Source organism: Orbicella franksi, chromosome 11, assembly GCF_964199315.1.
Source record: "Orbicella franksi chromosome 11, jaOrbFran1.1, whole genome shotgun sequence".
Lineage (NCBI taxonomy): Eukaryota > Metazoa > Cnidaria > Anthozoa > Scleractinia > Merulinidae > Orbicella > Orbicella franksi.
The window spans coordinates 4,793,185-4,812,500 of record NC_138155.1 but is presented as its reverse complement, the minus strand read 5'-3'; the positions used below and the strand labels follow the sequence as shown (position 1 = coordinate 4,812,500).

The window sequence follows — 19,316 nt, the reverse complement described above, 5'->3', positions numbered from 1 at the left end:
AACTGGCGAAACTAATTAGAATAACAAGTATACACGAAATAATTGAAAAACGGAAAACAATGGACAAAAATCGCGAAGGCACAACAAAATTGAGGCGCCGTGACTACACCTTCGGCCTCATCAACTATCACCTCATAGAAACTCGAGCTCATTATCTCATTGTTAAGAGCAACTCTCCAGGAAAGTGAAGCAACGTTGGAAATTAAAAATTTTAATCCCCCTTCATTTTTTGTGTGGAGGTAAGTTAACTGGGGGGATGAACAAAAACAGCCATATTTGGATCGGCAGGTGTGTCGTTGCCATGGTAACCGCACTTAATCACGTCGGCCAGAGGTCTATGCTTTGACCAAAAAATTCACTCTCAAGAAGTAAAAATAAATGAGTCTGGTTCTCGGGTGCATGTGAACCAATTCAAATGAAATTCATACAGATGGTAGAGCCACTCTACCAGTTTATAAACTTTGCTGTTAAAGTATTTTGGGGTTTATAATCAAGAAGACAATGCTCGTCCTATTATGTTGCCTGTCAGTCATTTTGACAAGCAGGAAAAACAAGCACAACCATATTCGTAATTTCTCCGAAAGTACTCTTTCCCAAAAAACCAAACTAGCAGCAGAGCTTACATAGATATTGAAGTTTCTAAATATCATAGAATCTATTTGGGGAAAATTATGTTCTAGCCACGGGTGTTGAAGACATCCGAGGCAAGTTGCAAAAAATTGCAAAATTGGAAATTTTGAAGGCTCTAGTATTTGGCTCAATCAGGCTTTAGATGGAGAATATCAGCTTCAGAAGTATTTTCTATCGTCTTATCTGTTATCTACATTTGATTGATTAGCTTTTGGCCATCGAATTTGGTGAAATATAGATCGAAACAAAGCCTACCTTAGGAATTTCTTCAGGATGCTTTTGTCGTATAGTATGGGTCTCTCCTCAGTTCACTCGCTCCATTTTCTTGACCGAATCTTACACAGACTCTAGCGGAAAGGTCAAATCTAACTGGCTAGCCTCACCGAACATGTATTTTTAGACCACAAATGATGATGCATTAACCCGTACAAAGAACAGTCGAACGGGTCAAACACAGTCGTGTGTCGAGTATCGAAATAATTCATCAATACAATCCATCCAGGAAGTTAAATAGATGCATCAAGATCACAGCTAAGCAAATGCATGTCTGCGACGATTCTGAATTAAGTCTTTGGCTAAATTGAGCCGAACATTCCGTGGTGCATGGTTGAGAAGCGAAGAAATCGTTGTTTACGACCCAACGTATGTAGACCGGAAATGCTAGGAGCAAATCTGCTGACCGGATCTACTTTTAAAATGCGACATACGCGCTTTTCGTTTGTTTGTTTTTGTAGCTTCAGATAAAGCGACATTGTCGCAATGGCATTGTCTCTTCTTTATATATTTTTGGTACAATATATCATTGATAGAGGGATAAAAGAACGACTTTTGATCCGCTTTTATGACTTTTTTAATACGGTGGTGAATAAAGAGGACAAAAGAAACGCGCTTCACTGATTGTTTTACGCAACCTGATTACCTCCATTGGCTTTACCACACTGGATCAAGTTTTTATAAGAGAGGATACCATTTACCGTCTCTTGGCACAGCTACAGTAAATCCAGGAGTACTGACAGATGTTAAAATGTATTCAGGTTTTCGTTAACAACCAGTGATGTGCAGGCTTGCATGAGAACAAGGAAGTTAGTTTTTCTAAGAACTCTTGGACGTTCGAACTCTGTCTGTCTATACAGGTATGCAAAAAAGGGAAATTCATGCTGTGCGTGCCAAAAATGCAGATTGCACTTGTACCCATTCAACCAAAAATAAAATTCAACGTGAGGCACTGTGGTGCGTATGAATCCGAGTTAGACTTTACACCTAAACATTTCAACCTTGTTCCTAGTTTCCCAGGGTATGAGATTGCTCAACGTTTAATTTTCCTTTGACGCTTTTATTCGGTTCTTCGGTTTTCGTTTTTTTGTTTTTTGTTTTTTTGTTTTTGTTTTTTTGTTTTTGTTTGTTTGTTTGTTTATTTTTTTATTTTTTTGGCTTTCTTCACCATTGCCATGGTAAAACAACCCCATTACAAGAGGATATCATTAAACTTGCATCCGGTGTTACATCCCAGTACATTGTGTTACGACCGGTCAGCAGTCGTGCTTCTCGGACTTCGGGCCTCCGCGTTCAGTTATTCACCATTTTTGGCTTATCGACTATCGCAATATCTGACCCGAGTTTAGCCAAAGACGTTACTTTGGATTGTTCAAAGGCATGCATGTGCTTTGTACATTGATCTCGACACATTTACTTTACTTCCTGGTTGGATAATATTGATGAATTTCGGTCCTCGACGGCAGAAATCGCAAGTATTACGACCATGTTTTGACATTTCAACTATTCTTTGTCAAGTGTACATGCGAGCTTCTTGTATCATCATCTGTGGTCTGAAACACGGTAAACTGGATATTCGATGGGAGTAACCGTTAGATTAGAGACAGCGCTAGATTTTGTCAAGAAAATGGAGCGAGCGAAGGAGAGACATTGGAGAGAACCACGCGACGAAAGCATCCTGAAGAAATTCCCAAACCTTCAAGGTAGGTTTTGTATCAATTTATATTTCATCAAATTCGTTGACCAAAACCCTATTAACTAAATGTAGGTAACAGACAAGATGATAAAAGATACTTTTGAAGCTGATTTTCTCTCTCTAAAGCCTGTTTGAGCCAAATACTAGAGCCCTCAAAATTACCAATTTTGCAAATTTTTTTGCAATTTGCCCCAGGTGTCTTCAGCACCCATGGCCAGAATATAGTTTTCCCCAAATTGATTTTATGATATTTAGAAACGTCAGTATCTGTGTAATCTCTGCTGCTAATTTGGCTTATGTGGAAAGAGTACTTTCGGAGATATTACGAATATGGTTGCGCTTGTTTTTCCTGCTTGTCTAAATGGCTGACAGGGAACATAGTAAGACGAGCATTTTCTTCTTGTTTATAAAACCCAAAATACTTTTACGGCAAATTTTATAAACTGGGAGAGTAGCTCATCTGTATGAATTGCATTTGAATTGGTTCACATGCACCCGAGAACCAGGCTCTTTTACTTTTACTTTTTGAGAATGGAACTATTGCTCAAACCATGGTCCTGAGGCCGACGTCATCTAGTGCGGTTACCATGGCAACGATAGATCTGCCGATCCAAATATGGTTGTTTTTGTTTATTCCCCAAGGTAATCTACCTCCACACAAAAATTGAAGGGGGGTTAAAATTTTTCATTTCTAACTTTACTTCACTTTACTGGAGAATTGCTCTTAAATAGTAGAATTTTGACTAAATTCTTTCAAATGACAATCTCCAATTATTTCTCTACAAAATTAGCAGTATTTAAGTTGACGCTGTACAAAAAACGCGCACGGATTGAATTTTTGTTTACATGCGCTCATCCGTTTATTGAAAATATTGAGGTTTTAAAGTCGCTTGACGGTCAATTTCCTTACTCTAGTGCTCTGACAAATTCAGTTATCTAATGAGGTTCTAAAACTTCCCAGAAACATTCAAGAAACGTGAAAACTATGAAATTGTGTAGACGACAACCAGCCACTGCACACTACTGGTTGATAGTGTAAGAGTAGCTCAACCAATCAAATTGTAGTATTTTCATTGGCATCCTCTTCTTAGAAGAATTCTACTGAAACAAGTCGTCAGATGGCTTTGGACCTCCAAGTCACTCACTATTTTTTCCGCAACAAACTACTCGTGTTTCAGCCCTGATTTTCTCAGCGTGGCTTACACTACAGCATGACCCATGGATCAAAACAAGTGAACTGCCGACACGAGTGCACTTGCGGCCAGGAGTTCCCACCTAGCTTAGAAATGGGAGGCTATATATACACAACATATCTCCCATCTAATGAACCTCGTGAAAATAAATAAATAAATAAATAAATACATGAATAAGTACATAAATAAACAAAATAAATACATGAAATAAACTGGTCAAATAAATATGTTGTTGGCTACTTACAAATAGAGAGGTTTGAGTCTTGTCTCTTTGATTTTACCACTGTTAGGGTGGGGGTTATACAAGCAAAAAACGATCTAAAAGGTTGTGCACTGAAGGGATGGGGTGTGGTTTGAGTTAAAACAAACAAACAAACAAACAAAAAAGCTACCCACTGTCGCTACAATCTCTTAGTTCTATAGTAGTAGAAGTAGTAGTAGTAGCAGCAGCAGCAGTAGCAGTAACAGTAGTAGTGGCAGTAGCAGTAGCAGTAGCAGTAGCAGTAGCAGTAGCAGTAGCAGTAGCAGTAGCAGTAGCAGTAGCAGTAGCAGTAGCAGTAGCTGTAGTAGTGGCAGTAGCAGTAGCAGTAGCAGTAGCAGTAGCAGTAGCAGTAGCAGTAGCAGTAGCAGTAGCAGTAGCAGTAGCAGTAGCAGTAGCAGTAGCAGTAGCAGTAGCAGTAGCAGTAGCAGTAGTAGTCGCAGTAACAGTAGCAGTGGCAGTAGCAGTAGCAGTAGCGGTAGCAGTAGTGGTAGCGGTAGTATGGCGGTATCGGTAGGGCGTGGTAGCGGTAGTGACAGCGGTGATGGTAACGGTAGCGGTAGTGGTGACGGCGTTGGAAGCGGTGGTAGTAACGGTAGGGGTGACGGTAGCGGTAGCAGAAAAATTTCTTCTTAGTTGATTATAACCCTTCGTGACATTCCTCGAAGACATACAACAACGACAAATATGTACTAATACTTAACAATTATTCCATGAAACCGCGTTGGATATGAAGTGATAAATAACCAACGAGCGTGTAGCGCGAGTTGGTTATGATCACTTCATATCCAACAAGGTCGAATGGAATAATTGTTTTAGTATATTCTTAATCGGGTTTTTGCCGCCGATTTTTATTTCAACAATTTTACAGAGCGGAAAATTTTTAAACTTGGCGCACTGTTTTCCATATAAGGTAAAACTCCGACTAATGGCTCATAGTCGGAGTTTTTGAGCCAATCAGAGAGCTAGAAATGCAATAGTCGGAGCTGAGAATATACTAAAATGACTTTATTTGTTGGCCGGATAAAGCAAAGCCGCAGCAGGGGGACAGTTAGGGGGTTAGAAACCACCGTAAGGCATCTCTGATGCGGCTCGGGGGTAGGATCGATGGAAGGGTATTGATACTGCTAAGCTAAGCACGATTGAGCAGTGATACAATACAAAGTTGGTGACCTCAAGCAAACACGCAATCGGCCCCAGAAATGATTAACTACATATTATACTGCTATTGATTGAAATCCAATACTGTATATAATCCTTCGTGATATCCCTCGAGGACATAGAACAACAGCAAGTATATGCAAATACATTGACTTTATTTGTTTGTCGAATAAAGGAAAGGCGCAGCCGGGGGTAGGGGGCGAGAAACCGAAGTAAGGCACCCCTAATGTGGCTAGCCTGCGAGCAGACTCACGTTGGAGCACAAGCGCTCGCGGCGTAGTCGCGAGCGCGAAATCGAGTGGCGAAGCCGCGAGACGAGAAAGTGAGTTCTTGGGGAAGCAGGGGAAGCAGGAGGTTAAAGGAAGAGGAAAAAGGTTAACGATGGGGCATATTTTGAGTAAGAAGTTTTGCCACCGAAAGTTGACGTTCCAGGGGCTGTGCACAATACAGAAGACCCTTCAAGGCTAATCAGTTCCACAGGGAACCACAACGGAAGGCAAACGAAGCGCCACCACGGCAAAAACTGTGACCGGAGAATTGGAAAGCAGGAAATCCAGCATGTGTTAAAACATTGTACGATTTGGTGGGTGATGGGTGTTGGATACAAGAAAGCCGGGGAAGCGGGCGGGGCTGGAAACGCCGAAATATGACGTTGTAGGCTTGCACAGGATATAGTGGGTATCATAATACGATGCAAAGTTGGCGACCTCACACAAACACGCGATCGGTGCCGGAAATGATTAACTACATATTACGCTGCTATTGGCTGAAATTCAACACTGTACAATGAAAAACAGGTAGAAAAAGAAGATGAATCTCGAGCAATTACATATAAGTCGACTCGCAATTTCAGACTGGCTTGGTTACCAAGGAGACTTTTTCAGCGTGTTACTAGGGAGAGATAAAGGCTAGCGATATAATTATGTAACCTCAGTCACACAATTTTTGGTTATACATGAGTGCGATGAAGAACACGTCAACAGATATGACTTTTGACTGTTTTGCATAATATTCATAATGTTTTTCTCTGGGTATTTTCTTTATTGTTATTCTGGGTAGAATTTGAAGACTCTGATTCCGATCAGCGATCAATTATAAGAAACTATCGTTCTTGTCAAAGTGCATAAACAACAGTAAACAACAGAATGGTTTTTTGAACCATTTTCAGCCTAAAGACTAACCATTGTTTGCAAGGGAACCAACATTTAAAAACGTGTCTTCATGTTTATTTTAATAAAAGTCCTAGTCCCCGCGACGTGTGCAAAAATACGTGTAACTGATAAAATCAATCAAAAAATTTTAAACTGTAACTCTGAGCACATTGCAGACCCATTACTTTCTCATAATAACTGCTTATTTTTCATCCTCAATTGGTAAGCTATTAGTGCAGTTACCGCGAACCGACCATCTTGTCAAATTAGACGTAGGTTACTGTAATGTTTGCTTTTCTCCTCACTCGCGTTTCTTGGTTGGAATTTTATTGAGTATAGAGTAGTATAAGTTGAAAATAAAAGACAGGTGTCATATATTGTATCTAACTAAAAACGGAAACTGTCTTCCGAAAGTGTCAGTCACTCTTTTTCTCTCATATGCATTCGTTTACAAGGAAAATTCACCCAAGTTTCTGATTGACAAACGCAATTGTTTTGCACGTGCTCCATACACTTTGGTGTACTTTACAGCCGCAAACCTCAATCAAAATAACATCCGGCGGTTTAGAAACCTATTTCGAAGACTCGACGTTTAGACCGACCAGCGTACTGAACAATTATACGAAAAATAAGTAATTCCAGTTTTTACCAAGTATTCCTTGGCGCCGTCGTGTACATTTTTTAAGCTCCCGATTAGTCTTTCGAAAAACAACTTCGTGACTAAATTTTTGAACGATTTACTTAGCTATTAATCTTGATGCTTGTCTGAATAATCTCGGCCTCCGTATACGAAAATGATCGACGATGCCTGTTTACGACTAATGCGCAATCGATGTAAATAGCCGGGGAGGGGGGGGGGGCGGGGGGAGATCTCCGGTATGAAAAAGTAGGGGATTTTCGTCGGAAAGTTTGAATTAAACCCTTAAAGAAGACAAGTCTGGCCGTGGCTCAAGCCGTATTTGACCACTAAAAGATACCACTTAAAACAGAATAGGATTGATTACCAGCCACTGTTCGGAAAGGAGCCCGCGCTAGTAGGCCGGACTGGAGAGAGCGGCAGAAATCGAACCTAAAAACGGAACTAAGAGCGTTTTTTATCATTACTGTTATTTCTTCGAGTGCATCCTTAAATATACTCTGACAGCTAAAAATAGTGGCATTTTGTTATGAACACCCTAAGTGAGACCAGAATTCTTGATTTTTCCCCTAAATGGGGCGACGAGCATCCCCGGCCTTTTCATATGGGATCCCGAGACAATATCGATTCTCCTATTTTCATCTTGTGCAACTGATCACGATATCTTTCATTTCAACAAGTTATTCTGTCGATCAAGAAAACCGTTATTTTTATATAAGGTACGGCTTGAGCATTGTAATTTCTTTTCTACTTAAGTGGCTGTCTCTATCGATTTTTGTGACGTATCGCTTGATTGCAACTGCTTACAAGACCTGAAGGCTGTTTTACAACATCCACTTGTACGGAGCGAAGATGTTCATCTACTTAACCAACTGGACTTACACTATATTGAACATCTACTTTGTCTTTGCAACAACGCTCTCTTATATCCAGTGGCAGATCTAGGGGAGGCGGACGGCGGGCCCGACCCCCCACCCCCCTTATTTTGGGTAAAAAAGAATCGCAGAAGAAAGAAAAGCCGGCAGAGCAAGCAAAAAAAAAAAAGCCGCCCCCCACCTCCCCCCTTAGCTCAAGGTCTGGATCCGCCACTGGTATCGTCCTTTAAAAAGACCTGAAGAAGCAAACGAAGACCACAACTCTAGCTACAGATGAACAGACGGTGGAGATCGAAATGGAGCGTGGCAACTACGGTGCAGTTGATCAAGATAGTGAAGACGCCCTACAGTTTCAGCCCAAGTTCTTTTGGTTTATCCATGTCATTGCTGCAACTGCTGGCTTGTTGGTAACCGCGGGGTACTAAAGCGTGTTGGCAGGTGATGACCCGGTTGATGCCAATAATATTACAAAGCACGCACTCAATCCCGTGATTGACACCAGCCTGAGCGCCAACCTAGTCCCTCTCCTGCATTCCATGTACACCTTGCTTTACACTCTCTTTTACCTCGTCTTCTCCATTATTTATTGGTTCCCTGGTGGAACCAATAATCAAGGGAATACGACAACTTCAAGCCCATCGTTGGAGGCCTGATTGTCGTTTTCCTTCTCGTGGTTTTGCCTGTTTTGCATCTGATCTTATTTGGCATCGCCAAGTTACGAGATCATCTTCACAGGAAGTATAAAGCATGAAGTGACACTACGTGAAATGACGTAACGTGACGTGACATCAAATGGCATGACATGGCATGACATCAGACGACATCACAGTACATGACATGATATGTTATAATGTGACACGGCACCACATTACATGACAGGAAATTACATGACCGTACTTGATTTGACATTTGATCCTTGGTTAAGACAAAAACTGAGAATTTCAGTTTTAATTAAGACAGGACCAGCGACAAAGCTGTTGTCATGGCGACAGCACAACAGCACAACAGGTGTTATTTTGTTTCTTTTGTGATGTACATTTCTGGTGCCAAGTTTGAAGAACACCACTTCAATATTTTCAGAGATATTCTTTATTCAATATTTTACCGCTTTAGTTGCGAAACTGATGACGTCATAAGCTTCGTAATTTGAATAATACAAAAACTACAATATCTCTAAAACGAAAAATGATATTCCAAAAAGGAAAACGTCATTCTTTTGTATTTTAAACAGCCTTTCAAATCCTTTCAAATAAGCAGCAATTATTTTTCTGTTCATAGGTACTTTAAGGTCATGGTCATAAGGTCATGTGTCTGATGACGTCATAGTTAAGGGAAAAAAAAGGCAATAAAGGCCAAGAATGCATGGTCGAAACTACTCTCCCTTTGTTCATGAGCTCCTTTTCGTAGTCTAGGCAGATAGAACCGAACAATTCGTGATCTCATGTTGGTGACCGGCGAGTATAGAAATCAATTTAAAAATAAAGTTGGCAAGATGACAGGGGAAACGAACTGAAACTAAATAATAGCAGGTTTTCAGCTATTAAGCAAACTCTAAGTGTATTAGCGAAGAACTTGTTTTATGTAAAGGTAAATGCGTTTATTTGAGTCCATCAACGGCATTTGAGTTTCAGTGAACAGATAAGATTAAAGATTCTAAGCGAAGTATAAAACACAATGATGATTTGAGAACAAGCTAAGAGAGAACTGTAAAAACACGAAACAAAGGTGAGTCAGTGTTTTCTATATTCTTTGGAATTCTCAAATAAACAGTGTCATGGTGTACAAGCAGAGGTATCAGGTTAAGAAATATCAGTATTCTGGAGTGGACTCTCAGTGGTCTTACTTCAAATAAAAACCGGTAAGGTGAAAAAATGTAGTTTGCTGATTCTATGACGCCCTAGAAAATTCAAACCATGTAAGCCCAGCTAGCCTCTCATGAGTTGAGTTATATCTTAAAGAAAAACTACGCGGCTACCCTTACAGGTCCTTACAGCGAGACCCTAAGAATACAAAGACACTTAACAGAACTCAGTTATTGCATTTTGAGTTATTTCAGCCACGTACAAAATTACCTTTAAATTGAAGGAAAACTGAAAATAGTACGTAGTTTACAAAGATAGAAAAACACCAAAGAGATAATGATCCCTGAAGGAACAAGGATTAAGGATGGAGAAGATTGACACGCATTTTCAAGCCGACAAACTTGAAAATTTAGCCTTAACTTTGCAAGATGCGCAAACGGTGACGTAGCTCCTATAAGGTTGTTAAGAATCATCGTAGAAATTCCACTTTGACGCAGCAGTCACTGATCAATATGTTGTAGCTTGTACACAGCCGTCCGGTTGAAGAGAGTGGGTGGCTTTTGCGTGGATGTCTAAGATCCTAGACAAACATAGAGCTTGAATACTTGAGCTGGATCACGTTTTCCCCATTCCCCCTAATTAATGCTGGAAAATGTCACTCTTTTTTCAACGAAAAGGGAAAAATAACCGATTTTCGACATTGTAAGTGGAGGGAGGGAAGACCTCGCTTGGTATCCCAACATTTTTGTCCGGGATTGTAGTTGATATCCTACCTTGGGGATAACTGCTTACTAATGGTCACGACGTCACTTACATTGTAACTTACAATAATTGTTTGTTTGTTTTTTTCCTGTATCGTGCAGATCATGTATTCCCGTCCGCCAATACTATTGCTTTTATTGTGTCACCAGTTCCTGTTTTCGCTAACGGCAAGGCCTTTAGGGTGCTTAAATTATATTACCCTGTACTCGTAGTAGAGGATAATCGATATCCATGTATTCTGGTAAATACACCTGCTGTACCCAGCCTGTGTTGCAGGCGAAATTTACCGCACTAGTAGCATATAGACTCTGCAGAGTGAGAAAAACTTTTCTTATTCTACACGGAATCGTTTTCGCACTTGTTATTAATCCTTTGAAAACAACTAGAGCAATAAAGACGTCACTAAATGTTTGAACGTCATATGACAAGGCCGTCATTTCCGGTTGACTTAACTTTGACGCCCGTGTGAAAAATGATAAAAGCCATGTAAACGTGGTAAATATTCATATCTCTGCAGCTACGCAAATCAACTGATGTCTGAATGTAAACGTTGCCATCGAGCTCAGTAATACTCAAAAACACGCTCATTATATATTCGAAGCCTCAAGCGATCGACAAGCTACAGATCCTAAAATGTGTAAGGAAGAATTTCGCCTGAGAAATTTCAACTTCTGGCATCCAGTCCGCCGTGATTTTATCGACTCTAGGGTAAGTCACGTTATAGGTGTATGTTTAACTGAGATGTGTAAAACGTCTGAACAACTTGATAATATATGACGGCTGTGAATAAGCGACACACGAAGGTCAGTGATGTGGTAAGGGACTAGGAACCTTGTGAATGAAGACGACCTTTCCTAAAAGTGCCTCATTTTCAACCGAAGTCAGTAGACACGTTTCTAAATCAGTTGTCTCCTTTTGACATTTGCTCACGTAGCTTACGGCTATGGCAAACATAGTTTACCGACCTTTCCTGTTTAGGCTAAAAATGGTTTGAAAAGGTGTTGACCGCTGTTTAAATTTGTGCGGCTTATAACGAAAGCGCCTCAGAGACTATCTTCAATACTAGCTAATACTTTCAACCTCAAAAATTATACCTAAAATGACAATAAAGAAAACACCCAAAGAAAAGCATCGCGTAAAGCATTCAAAAGTCATATCCGCTTGCGTGCTCTTGATAACCACCAATATTTTAATGAGGGTACGTAAATCGCTAGTGAACTGATAAATGTTACTAGCGCTGTACTTGCTCCTGGCTAGCTTTACGAAGATTTTCGCTTGTAGGGATTGATCAAATGGTGGAAGATTCAGGCTATCGTTTAAATTCACATCATTTTTACCTTAACTAACTGAAGACACGGATGGCTTGAAGGTTAGAGCGCCGGACTGCGATTAATTCGATTCTAGTGTTGCGGTTTTTGGGAAAAACAGTTGACACTCAGTTATACATGTCAGCAAATGTTATACACCGGTGCCTCTCTACAGAGAGGCACCAGTGTATAACATTTGCAGACATACAGACTGCATACTACATCCAGACCTAAATAGCGCTCCGGTTAACCTAAATGTCACTCAGCGTAGTCTGTTAACGGCTAGCTGACGTTAATGGAAATGGAATAAGATATTAGTTGAAATTAAAATTCTGCAGCCTGCAGTCACCAACTATCATACACCGGACGAAGGACCCAGTTGTTCAAGCAGCCGTGTGGATAACGCTATCGAACGGATTCTGATCCAGTGAAAAAAGGTGTTAACAAAATAAGTTACACAATCCACTGGATAGTGGTTTGGCCGGTGGATAGCGCCATCTACTCTTTGAACTCTGAGCCCGGCTAAGGTGTACACAGTAGAATACCGGTGAATTCAATGCCGAGGTTCAAGGGATGCATTGGGCTAGCATACCCTCCAGGGGGTGTAGAAGTATCGCTAGTGGCCTAATGGCACAGAAACTAGGAAAAGCATAGGCAGAATGCCTATATTTTGTTTAGCCTCTATTTCACTTGAGTACCCATCATTTTCCGGGGTGCATTCCTTGCATTTTAAATTGCCTCCCCGTGGCTGGCTTCCATGGCGACCTAGAAAACCCTGAAAACCTATCATTCCAGAAATTTCGTGCGGTACCCAAAGCTGATCAAAGCTGACGTCTTTTCCTCGTTGTTTGAGCAGCTGGTAGTGTGAAAACTTTCGAAAGAAACAAACTTCCACAAATTTGGATAAAAGCGAGTTGTTGCACGTGTAGTATTTTTATTTTAACTCACTCAATCGTAGAAAAAGTAACTACTGAACCAAAACCAATCTCACTCGCTCACGTTTTCCCACGCTTTGTGTCGCTTACACATGTTTGCTTTGACTTTAGATTGGTTCACTGGAATGTATGTGTCCTTCGTGATAGGTCAATGTGATTAATATAGTTTTGGCTTTATGCACGACACTTTCTTGAAAACTGCTCTAGTGGGGGCCATTCCAAATTGTGACACCGACTGTAAAGTTCTTTTAAAATATACCCGTGCATACATTTCACATACACGACAGGTGTCATCACAACTTACGACAATAACCACGGAGTTTTACACAACTTGTGACGATGGTTTATTGCAATTTACGATAGTTGCGTTATTGCAAAACGCTAAAACTGTTCTTAAAATATTCACGACTGAAAACATAATTCACGACAACTATCATCGCAATTAATTTTATTACAGATAAGTTTCATCTCACAACGTTACTGCAATTCACGACAGGCACAGTGTGTACCCGTCCACGTACAATCAATATCCGCAGCCCCCTCGGTTTTCAGTGACGGATCTAGGGGAGGGGGACGGGGGGCCCGCCCCCCTTATTTTGGGTAAAAAAGATTCGCAGAAGGAAGAAAAGCCGGTAGGGCAAGCAAAACAAAAAAAACGCTCCCCCCCCCTTAGCTCAAGGTCTGGATACCGCCACCCCCCCCCCCCCTAGCTCAAGGTCTGGATCCGCCACTGGTTTTGTACACTACAACGTATTGATATAAATCGCCGTTCAGTTCAACAATCTATCCGTCTTATTTCCGGTTCATAGATAATTAAAGCAAAGATCGATGATTCTCCATGGCGCAGGAAGTCTTGTGGTTTATTAGCTAAATTGGTCTAGGTATTGTAGGCTTTTTAGCCACTTTACTGATCCCTCCCTCTCAGCTCAATTCCCCACCGGCACCCTGTGAAAGTTGCAACTTTCCAAAAGTAGTGATTGGCAAAAGGGCTAAGAAACCTAGAAGTAACTAAGGCTATGTTTACCATTGGTGCCCAGGCACGGTGCCAGAGTACAATTCTCGTTCGGCACTAATTACCGTTTACACACCCTTCTTTCCAGGTACTCACACCAGAATTCGGGCATAGTGTCCGCGCTCGGGTACAAGGCCTCGACCTTGTGCCCGGGCACTAAATTAAATGGTACTTTGGTCTCTGGAGTACCCAGTGTACGCAACGCTATTTTGTGCCGGTGCTCAGGCCGGCAGCAGTGCTTGGGCACCAAGCCTTAACAAGGCGTAAAGTGGTTACTGACCCGGTACTGACCCGTTTCTTTCTTTTTCAGTGGCTGTCCCTGCCGGTTTTTGTTGTGATTCGCTTGATCATCACCGCTTACAACTTCGCATGGCTGATTTACAACATCCACAAGTTCGGAGCGAAGCTGTTCATATTCTTAACCAACTGGACGTTCACCATATTAAACATCTACTTTGTCTATGCAACAACGCTGTCTTGCATTTCCCTTTATAAAGACCTGAGGAGTCCCACGCAGACCACTCCAGGGGATCAAGTAGTGGAGATGGAAATGGGGCACGTTGACGGCAACGACTACGGCGCAGTGGAACGCGAAGAATCCCGCGAGAAAGACGCCCTTCGGTTTCACCACAAGTTGCTGTGGTTTCTCTACGTCATCTCTGCAACTGCAGGGGTATGGATAACCGCGGGTTACTGGACCGTGTTGGTAGGCGATGACCCTATCGATGCAAATAATATCACTAAGCACGCGCTAAATTCTGTCTTCATGGTGATTGACACGTGCCTGAGCTCCATCCCAATCCGTCTCTACCATTCCATTTATCCGCTTCTGTACCTTGTCATTTACATCGTCTTCTCCGTCATTTATTGGCTCCTTGATGGCACCAATATACAAGGGGAACCTTTCATATATGAAGCTCTAAACTACAGCGACTTCGACCCGACCATTGGAGGCCTGTTAGTTGTTTTCCTCCTCGTGGTTTTGCCTATTTTGCATCTGATCTTATTTGGCATCACCAAGTTACGAGATCATCTTTACAGGAAGTATAAAGCATGAACTGACACTGCCTGAAATGACGCAAGGTGGACATGACCAGAAGCCATGACATGACATGACAAGACGTGACATGACGTGACATGACGTGACATGACGTGACATAACGTGACATGGCGTGACATAACGTGACATGACGTGAAATGACGTGAAATGACGTGATGTGAAGTCGCATTACATGGTATCCCAGCACATCACCAGACCCGATCTGACCTACAATCCACGACAAAAGTCCTTAGCACGTCTGGATCAGATAGCATGAAAATGCGTTGACAAGCTATTTTGGAAACAACAAGTAACGACATCACTGGAATAGTGTTTTCTACGATTTGTATGAACTATATTAAGGCTGTCTAGCCATGCTACAGGGTCGAAAAACTCATGGGATGTATTCAGGTTTTAATAAAAGGGTGTTTTTTAATAATTCTGAATGTTTACCTGCTGCAGGTTTGTAATAAAGAGTGTGCACCATTCGCAGTGATGCTGGCGGTAACTTTCATAAGTTCCATAAATTTCAATTACCTTTATTTAAAACGAACAGAATGAAGAGCTGTTTGATATATATCCATTGTAAATAAGATGATAGTCAATTGGAATCCTGTGGGATATAGTTTTATATTTATTCTTGATGAATTATGTGTAGCTTATTATGTACAGCCTGTTCTTAATTAATCTAAGTATCTATTTGGAAAGTTTTCACATAATTCAGTCTTGTACTTTAAGGTCACTTGAAGGTTTGAAACTTAATAAACTATCTATCATGATATCAGGAGGTAGTAGTCCGCTAAATTTTCTTCATTTAGTTTAGCACAGTTTATTCATTTGTAGGACGGCACTTCGTTCCTGTATAAAATCCAGTAAGAAGGGCCTTTAACCATCTCAAGCACGTTGAGGCAATTTTTTTCTGTGAAACTAGTATTTTACATTATTATATGGCTGTCTCTCACATGGACTGGGAACTACCGAATTCACGAATTTGATTGGCTGAAATCGATATTGACCGCGGTCCAGATTTTCCCATCTAGACCGACATCTAGACCGGTTTCATTTTGCGTTGAAAAAGTAGCAAACTAAAATACAAAAATATTCACCATTTTCTTTTATTTTCTTCTCAATTATTTATGGAAGTGCCAAAAAGCCTGATGACAAAAAAAAAGTAGAGAGGACGAGCAAATTTCGGCAGGTTTAAGTTAAGCTCATCGCCCCTCGCAAGGAAAATGTCAGCTAGTACAAACCAGTTACATTAAACGAATTAAAGTTTTCTTCTTTGCCATATAACAAACATCTTATTAACCGAGCTAAGTCGGTCTGTACGGGAGAATCTTGATCTCGGTCAAGATTCTCCCATAAAGATCTCCTGCTCGGTTAATAAGAGCTAAGTAACGACCACTTGAGTCAAAAAAAGAAATAATTTAACGTCCTTAAATTCCTTAAGCTGATTCAAGGCCTGGCTAAACTAGGAAACGTTGTTGTGGAAGCATTGTCTTTTGTTATGTTTCCAGGGTGGCTAAATTAGCGGGAAGCAAACAAAATTTTTTGCTGTCCCGGTGGCTGAACGACGAAACATTGTTACGGAAAACAAAGAGTCAAGGGTGCGCATTACAATAAACTGACTCCCGAGCAAGTCTGGAATTCAGTTTACTTTGCTTTTGTAATCGTCCCTTGTGATACCATATTTGACATCTTGACATCGATTTGACAGTAAGCCACATCCTTTTCTGTTCGTATTCATGTTACATCCCGCAAACAGGCTCTGTCCTCATTTAAGGTAATAAGTGACTTCATCTCTTCGTCCTGCCAATTCCTTTCCGTCTCCCCCTTGACCCATGAACTTCTCGCGGCTCTTCTACTTCGACTTCGTGGCCTGCCATTTTTGTACGCTCGCCGTTGCTGGGAAGCACTTGTAGTAAACAACATTGGAATCTAGTTAACATTGCTTTCATGGTGGCTAAACCGGAAAACATATCTTTCGGAAGCAAAATTTGTGTCCGGGAACCAAAAAATGCTTTTAACCCGAGGTAAAAACAGTTTCCTGTTTCCGAGCAGCAAAATTTGTTTCCCCTACGTATGTTTCCCCCGCGACTAAATTAAATTTGGAGACATTTGCCTCCGTGACAATGTTTCCTAGTTTAGCCAGGTCCGAACATTTTAATTGCGTTTCTTGCTGATGATGTGAGCCGGCACAGAAATCAATTTAAAATTAAGTTGAAAAGGTGACAGGGGAAATAAATAAACTATATTACGCATCGGCAGGTGTTTCATTATTTAGCAGAGCTCTGAGTGTATTAGCGAAGAACTTGTTTCTTTAAAGGGAGAAATGATTTTACTTGCGTCTATCCACGGCACGTAATTTTCTGCGAACAGATAACATTAAAGATTTCTAGACGAAGCATAAGACCCAATCATAATTTGGGAACACGAACGAAGTGCAAAAACGCAAGCCAAAGCAAGTGTCAGTGTAATTCGTGACTTTGCCTTTTTGTACTTCATGATTTTGAATTAACGCACTCTACTGAATAATATCACAGTCTTCTTTGTCTCTTGTAAAAGGTAGCTTTTGACCAATAAAGCGTTCGCAAACGCAATCTATATTTTATTTAGCTGCGAGATGAGGTCACAGGATAAAGAATATATTCTGGAATGATTTTTAATGGCTTTATTTTGAGATTAAAATCAGGAAGTGAAAAATGGTAATACATTGATTTTATAATAAGCTGCATTTAAAATACAAAAAGGGAAGCTTTGTTTCATAGCTTTAATGCATTCAATGGCGAAGGATTACACATTTTGAAAATCAATGAAGCAACCGACTTCATTACGTAGTCAGCAAATTAAAACTTTTCGACGATTCCACTAGTGATTCCGTGCTTTTAAACAATCTGTACAAACAAATCTCTTTGAAAGCGGCCCCAACTCTGCCGAAAGGTACTGCCTTCTTCTGGCTGAGACAACGAAAACTGTACAGTAATATGCACCAATTGCTTTGTGGTAAAGCCGTTTGCTAATCTGCGGTTGCCGATGAGGTGCTAATTGCTGGAAATGTAATGCATACGCGAACAGATATCTATTTAAAACGTTTAAGCTGGTATCTTTTCTGTTGCTCGACGAAATCGAAATGTCTTCCTTTATACTTATTTATCAAGCCATCTATAGGAGCAACCGAAAGCGTTCTGGAGTAAAGCGCACCAATGTCTCTGTTGCTCAAAGCTTTCTGACGAGCTGGTCTAAATGATGTGTCAATTGCTGGCAAAGAGATCCATTTATCATTTCTGTTTGCCTCCTGCCCGTGTCTTGATATCCCTCCACTAATAGTTTTGTTATAAGCTCGTTGGTGGTTTTCTTGCGACCTTACGACAGAATTGCGTTTTAGAAAATCGATATACCTGTTACTGTCTTTATGACTTGTGGTTAATGTACTCTGTGCGGGCTTCATTGAAATTTTTATATTCTTGGCACCGCGCTTTTGGGATTTGCAATGGCAGCAGTACAAAATGTCCACATTGCGTCGCGCATTAATAAAACCGTCCTCCAAAGATTTATCCTGTCTCGCTGTACTTTTCTCTGGCGTCCAAAATGGAGAATAAAACGTCTTCGGAACGACACAACGTTTAAAAGCAGAATTTTTCAACCCAAAAGAAGGGTTATTTTCCGCTTTCTTGAGATCCGTAACCCTGATGCTTTCTCGGTTCTTAATTGCATAGTCCCGCTCCTTGTCGCAGGTAGTATGTTCCTCAAGCGATAATAGCTTGAAATTGTCGAATGTTGTTTTTTCAGGTACACTTCCATAAATATTAATATTTTGCTGGAAATTATTTCCGAGATCTTCGCGCGAAGCAGCCGGCGTTGTAATGTTTGCAATCTGCTCGCTTTGGCTGCCAGTTTCAACAGCATCTTTATCGTGACTTCTTGATAGCGTGTTGTCAGTTTCCGTCGCTTCTTGTCTTGTGGCGTTTTGTGTTAGTTCTTCCGCATTTTTGGACACAGTTCTTGAGAGCACTTTCTCAGCGCTTGGGTCAACTTCATTTGTACAAGTATTTTTGTTTTCAGAAAATGAGGTTTGTTGCGAAGCACTGTTTTCCCTTTGCGACACCTTCACGTGCTCGCTTCTGCTGACAAAAAACGTTTCAGCGCCGTCGGTGGTATTTAACTCTTTTTCCAATTTACTCTCGTGTCTTCGCGGTGAAGTTAAAAGTACCGGACTCTCGCTCATTAAATACTGATCTTTCTTATGAGTCGCTGTCGCCGACACTTCATCAGTTCTCCCAGCTATCGAAAAACCTGCTTCAAAAGTGTCAACAAAATCGAAGCTAATATCTTCATCGAAAAAAGTGTTGACTGTCTGCCCAAGGAAATCTTCGCCTTCCCGATAAAGAAACGGACTTGAGCTCAACGAGCCTAGATCGAAACACGGGCTATCCATTTTCCAAACATCTGAATCGAGCGGAAAGTCCGTGCTTGAAATCCTTTAAAACAAGCACCCTGATGTCCAAAACAAAGAAGTAATTGTTGTCTAGATTTTGAAAAAAATGAAAACCATCAGCTGCTGGTGTCGCCATGGAAACAAAAGGG

General features: G+C 40.9%; 2 protein-coding genes and 1 pseudogene across 2 annotated transcripts; 2 read left to right on the top strand and 1 right to left on the bottom strand.

Annotated features, from left to right (window-relative positions):
- The first annotated feature begins 4,552 nt into the window (after positions 1-4,552).
- On the top strand, positions 4,553-8,818 carry LOC145503443 (uncharacterized; annotated as a pseudogene).
- Positions 8,819-10,876: 2,058 nt separating this feature from the next.
- LOC145503009 (protein rolling stone-like) lies at positions 10,877-14,768 on the top strand. The gene is made up of 2 exons (XM_081482431.1): positions 10,877-11,147; positions 14,004-14,768. Exons 1-2 carry the CDS (start codon positions 11,073-11,075, stop codon positions 14,748-14,750), a joined length of 822 nt encoding a protein of 273 aa, XP_081338557.1. The 5' UTR covers positions 10,877-11,072; the 3' UTR covers positions 14,751-14,768.
- Positions 14,769-17,310: 2,542 nt separating this feature from the next.
- Positions 17,311-19,191, bottom strand: LOC145503179 (uncharacterized). Its single transcript, XM_081482639.1, has one exon. The coding sequence runs from the start codon at positions 19,165-19,167 to the stop codon at positions 17,812-17,814; it is 1,356 nt and encodes a 451-aa protein (XP_081338765.1). The 5' UTR covers positions 19,168-19,191; the 3' UTR covers positions 17,311-17,811.
- Positions 19,192-19,316: the final 125 nt, after the last annotated feature.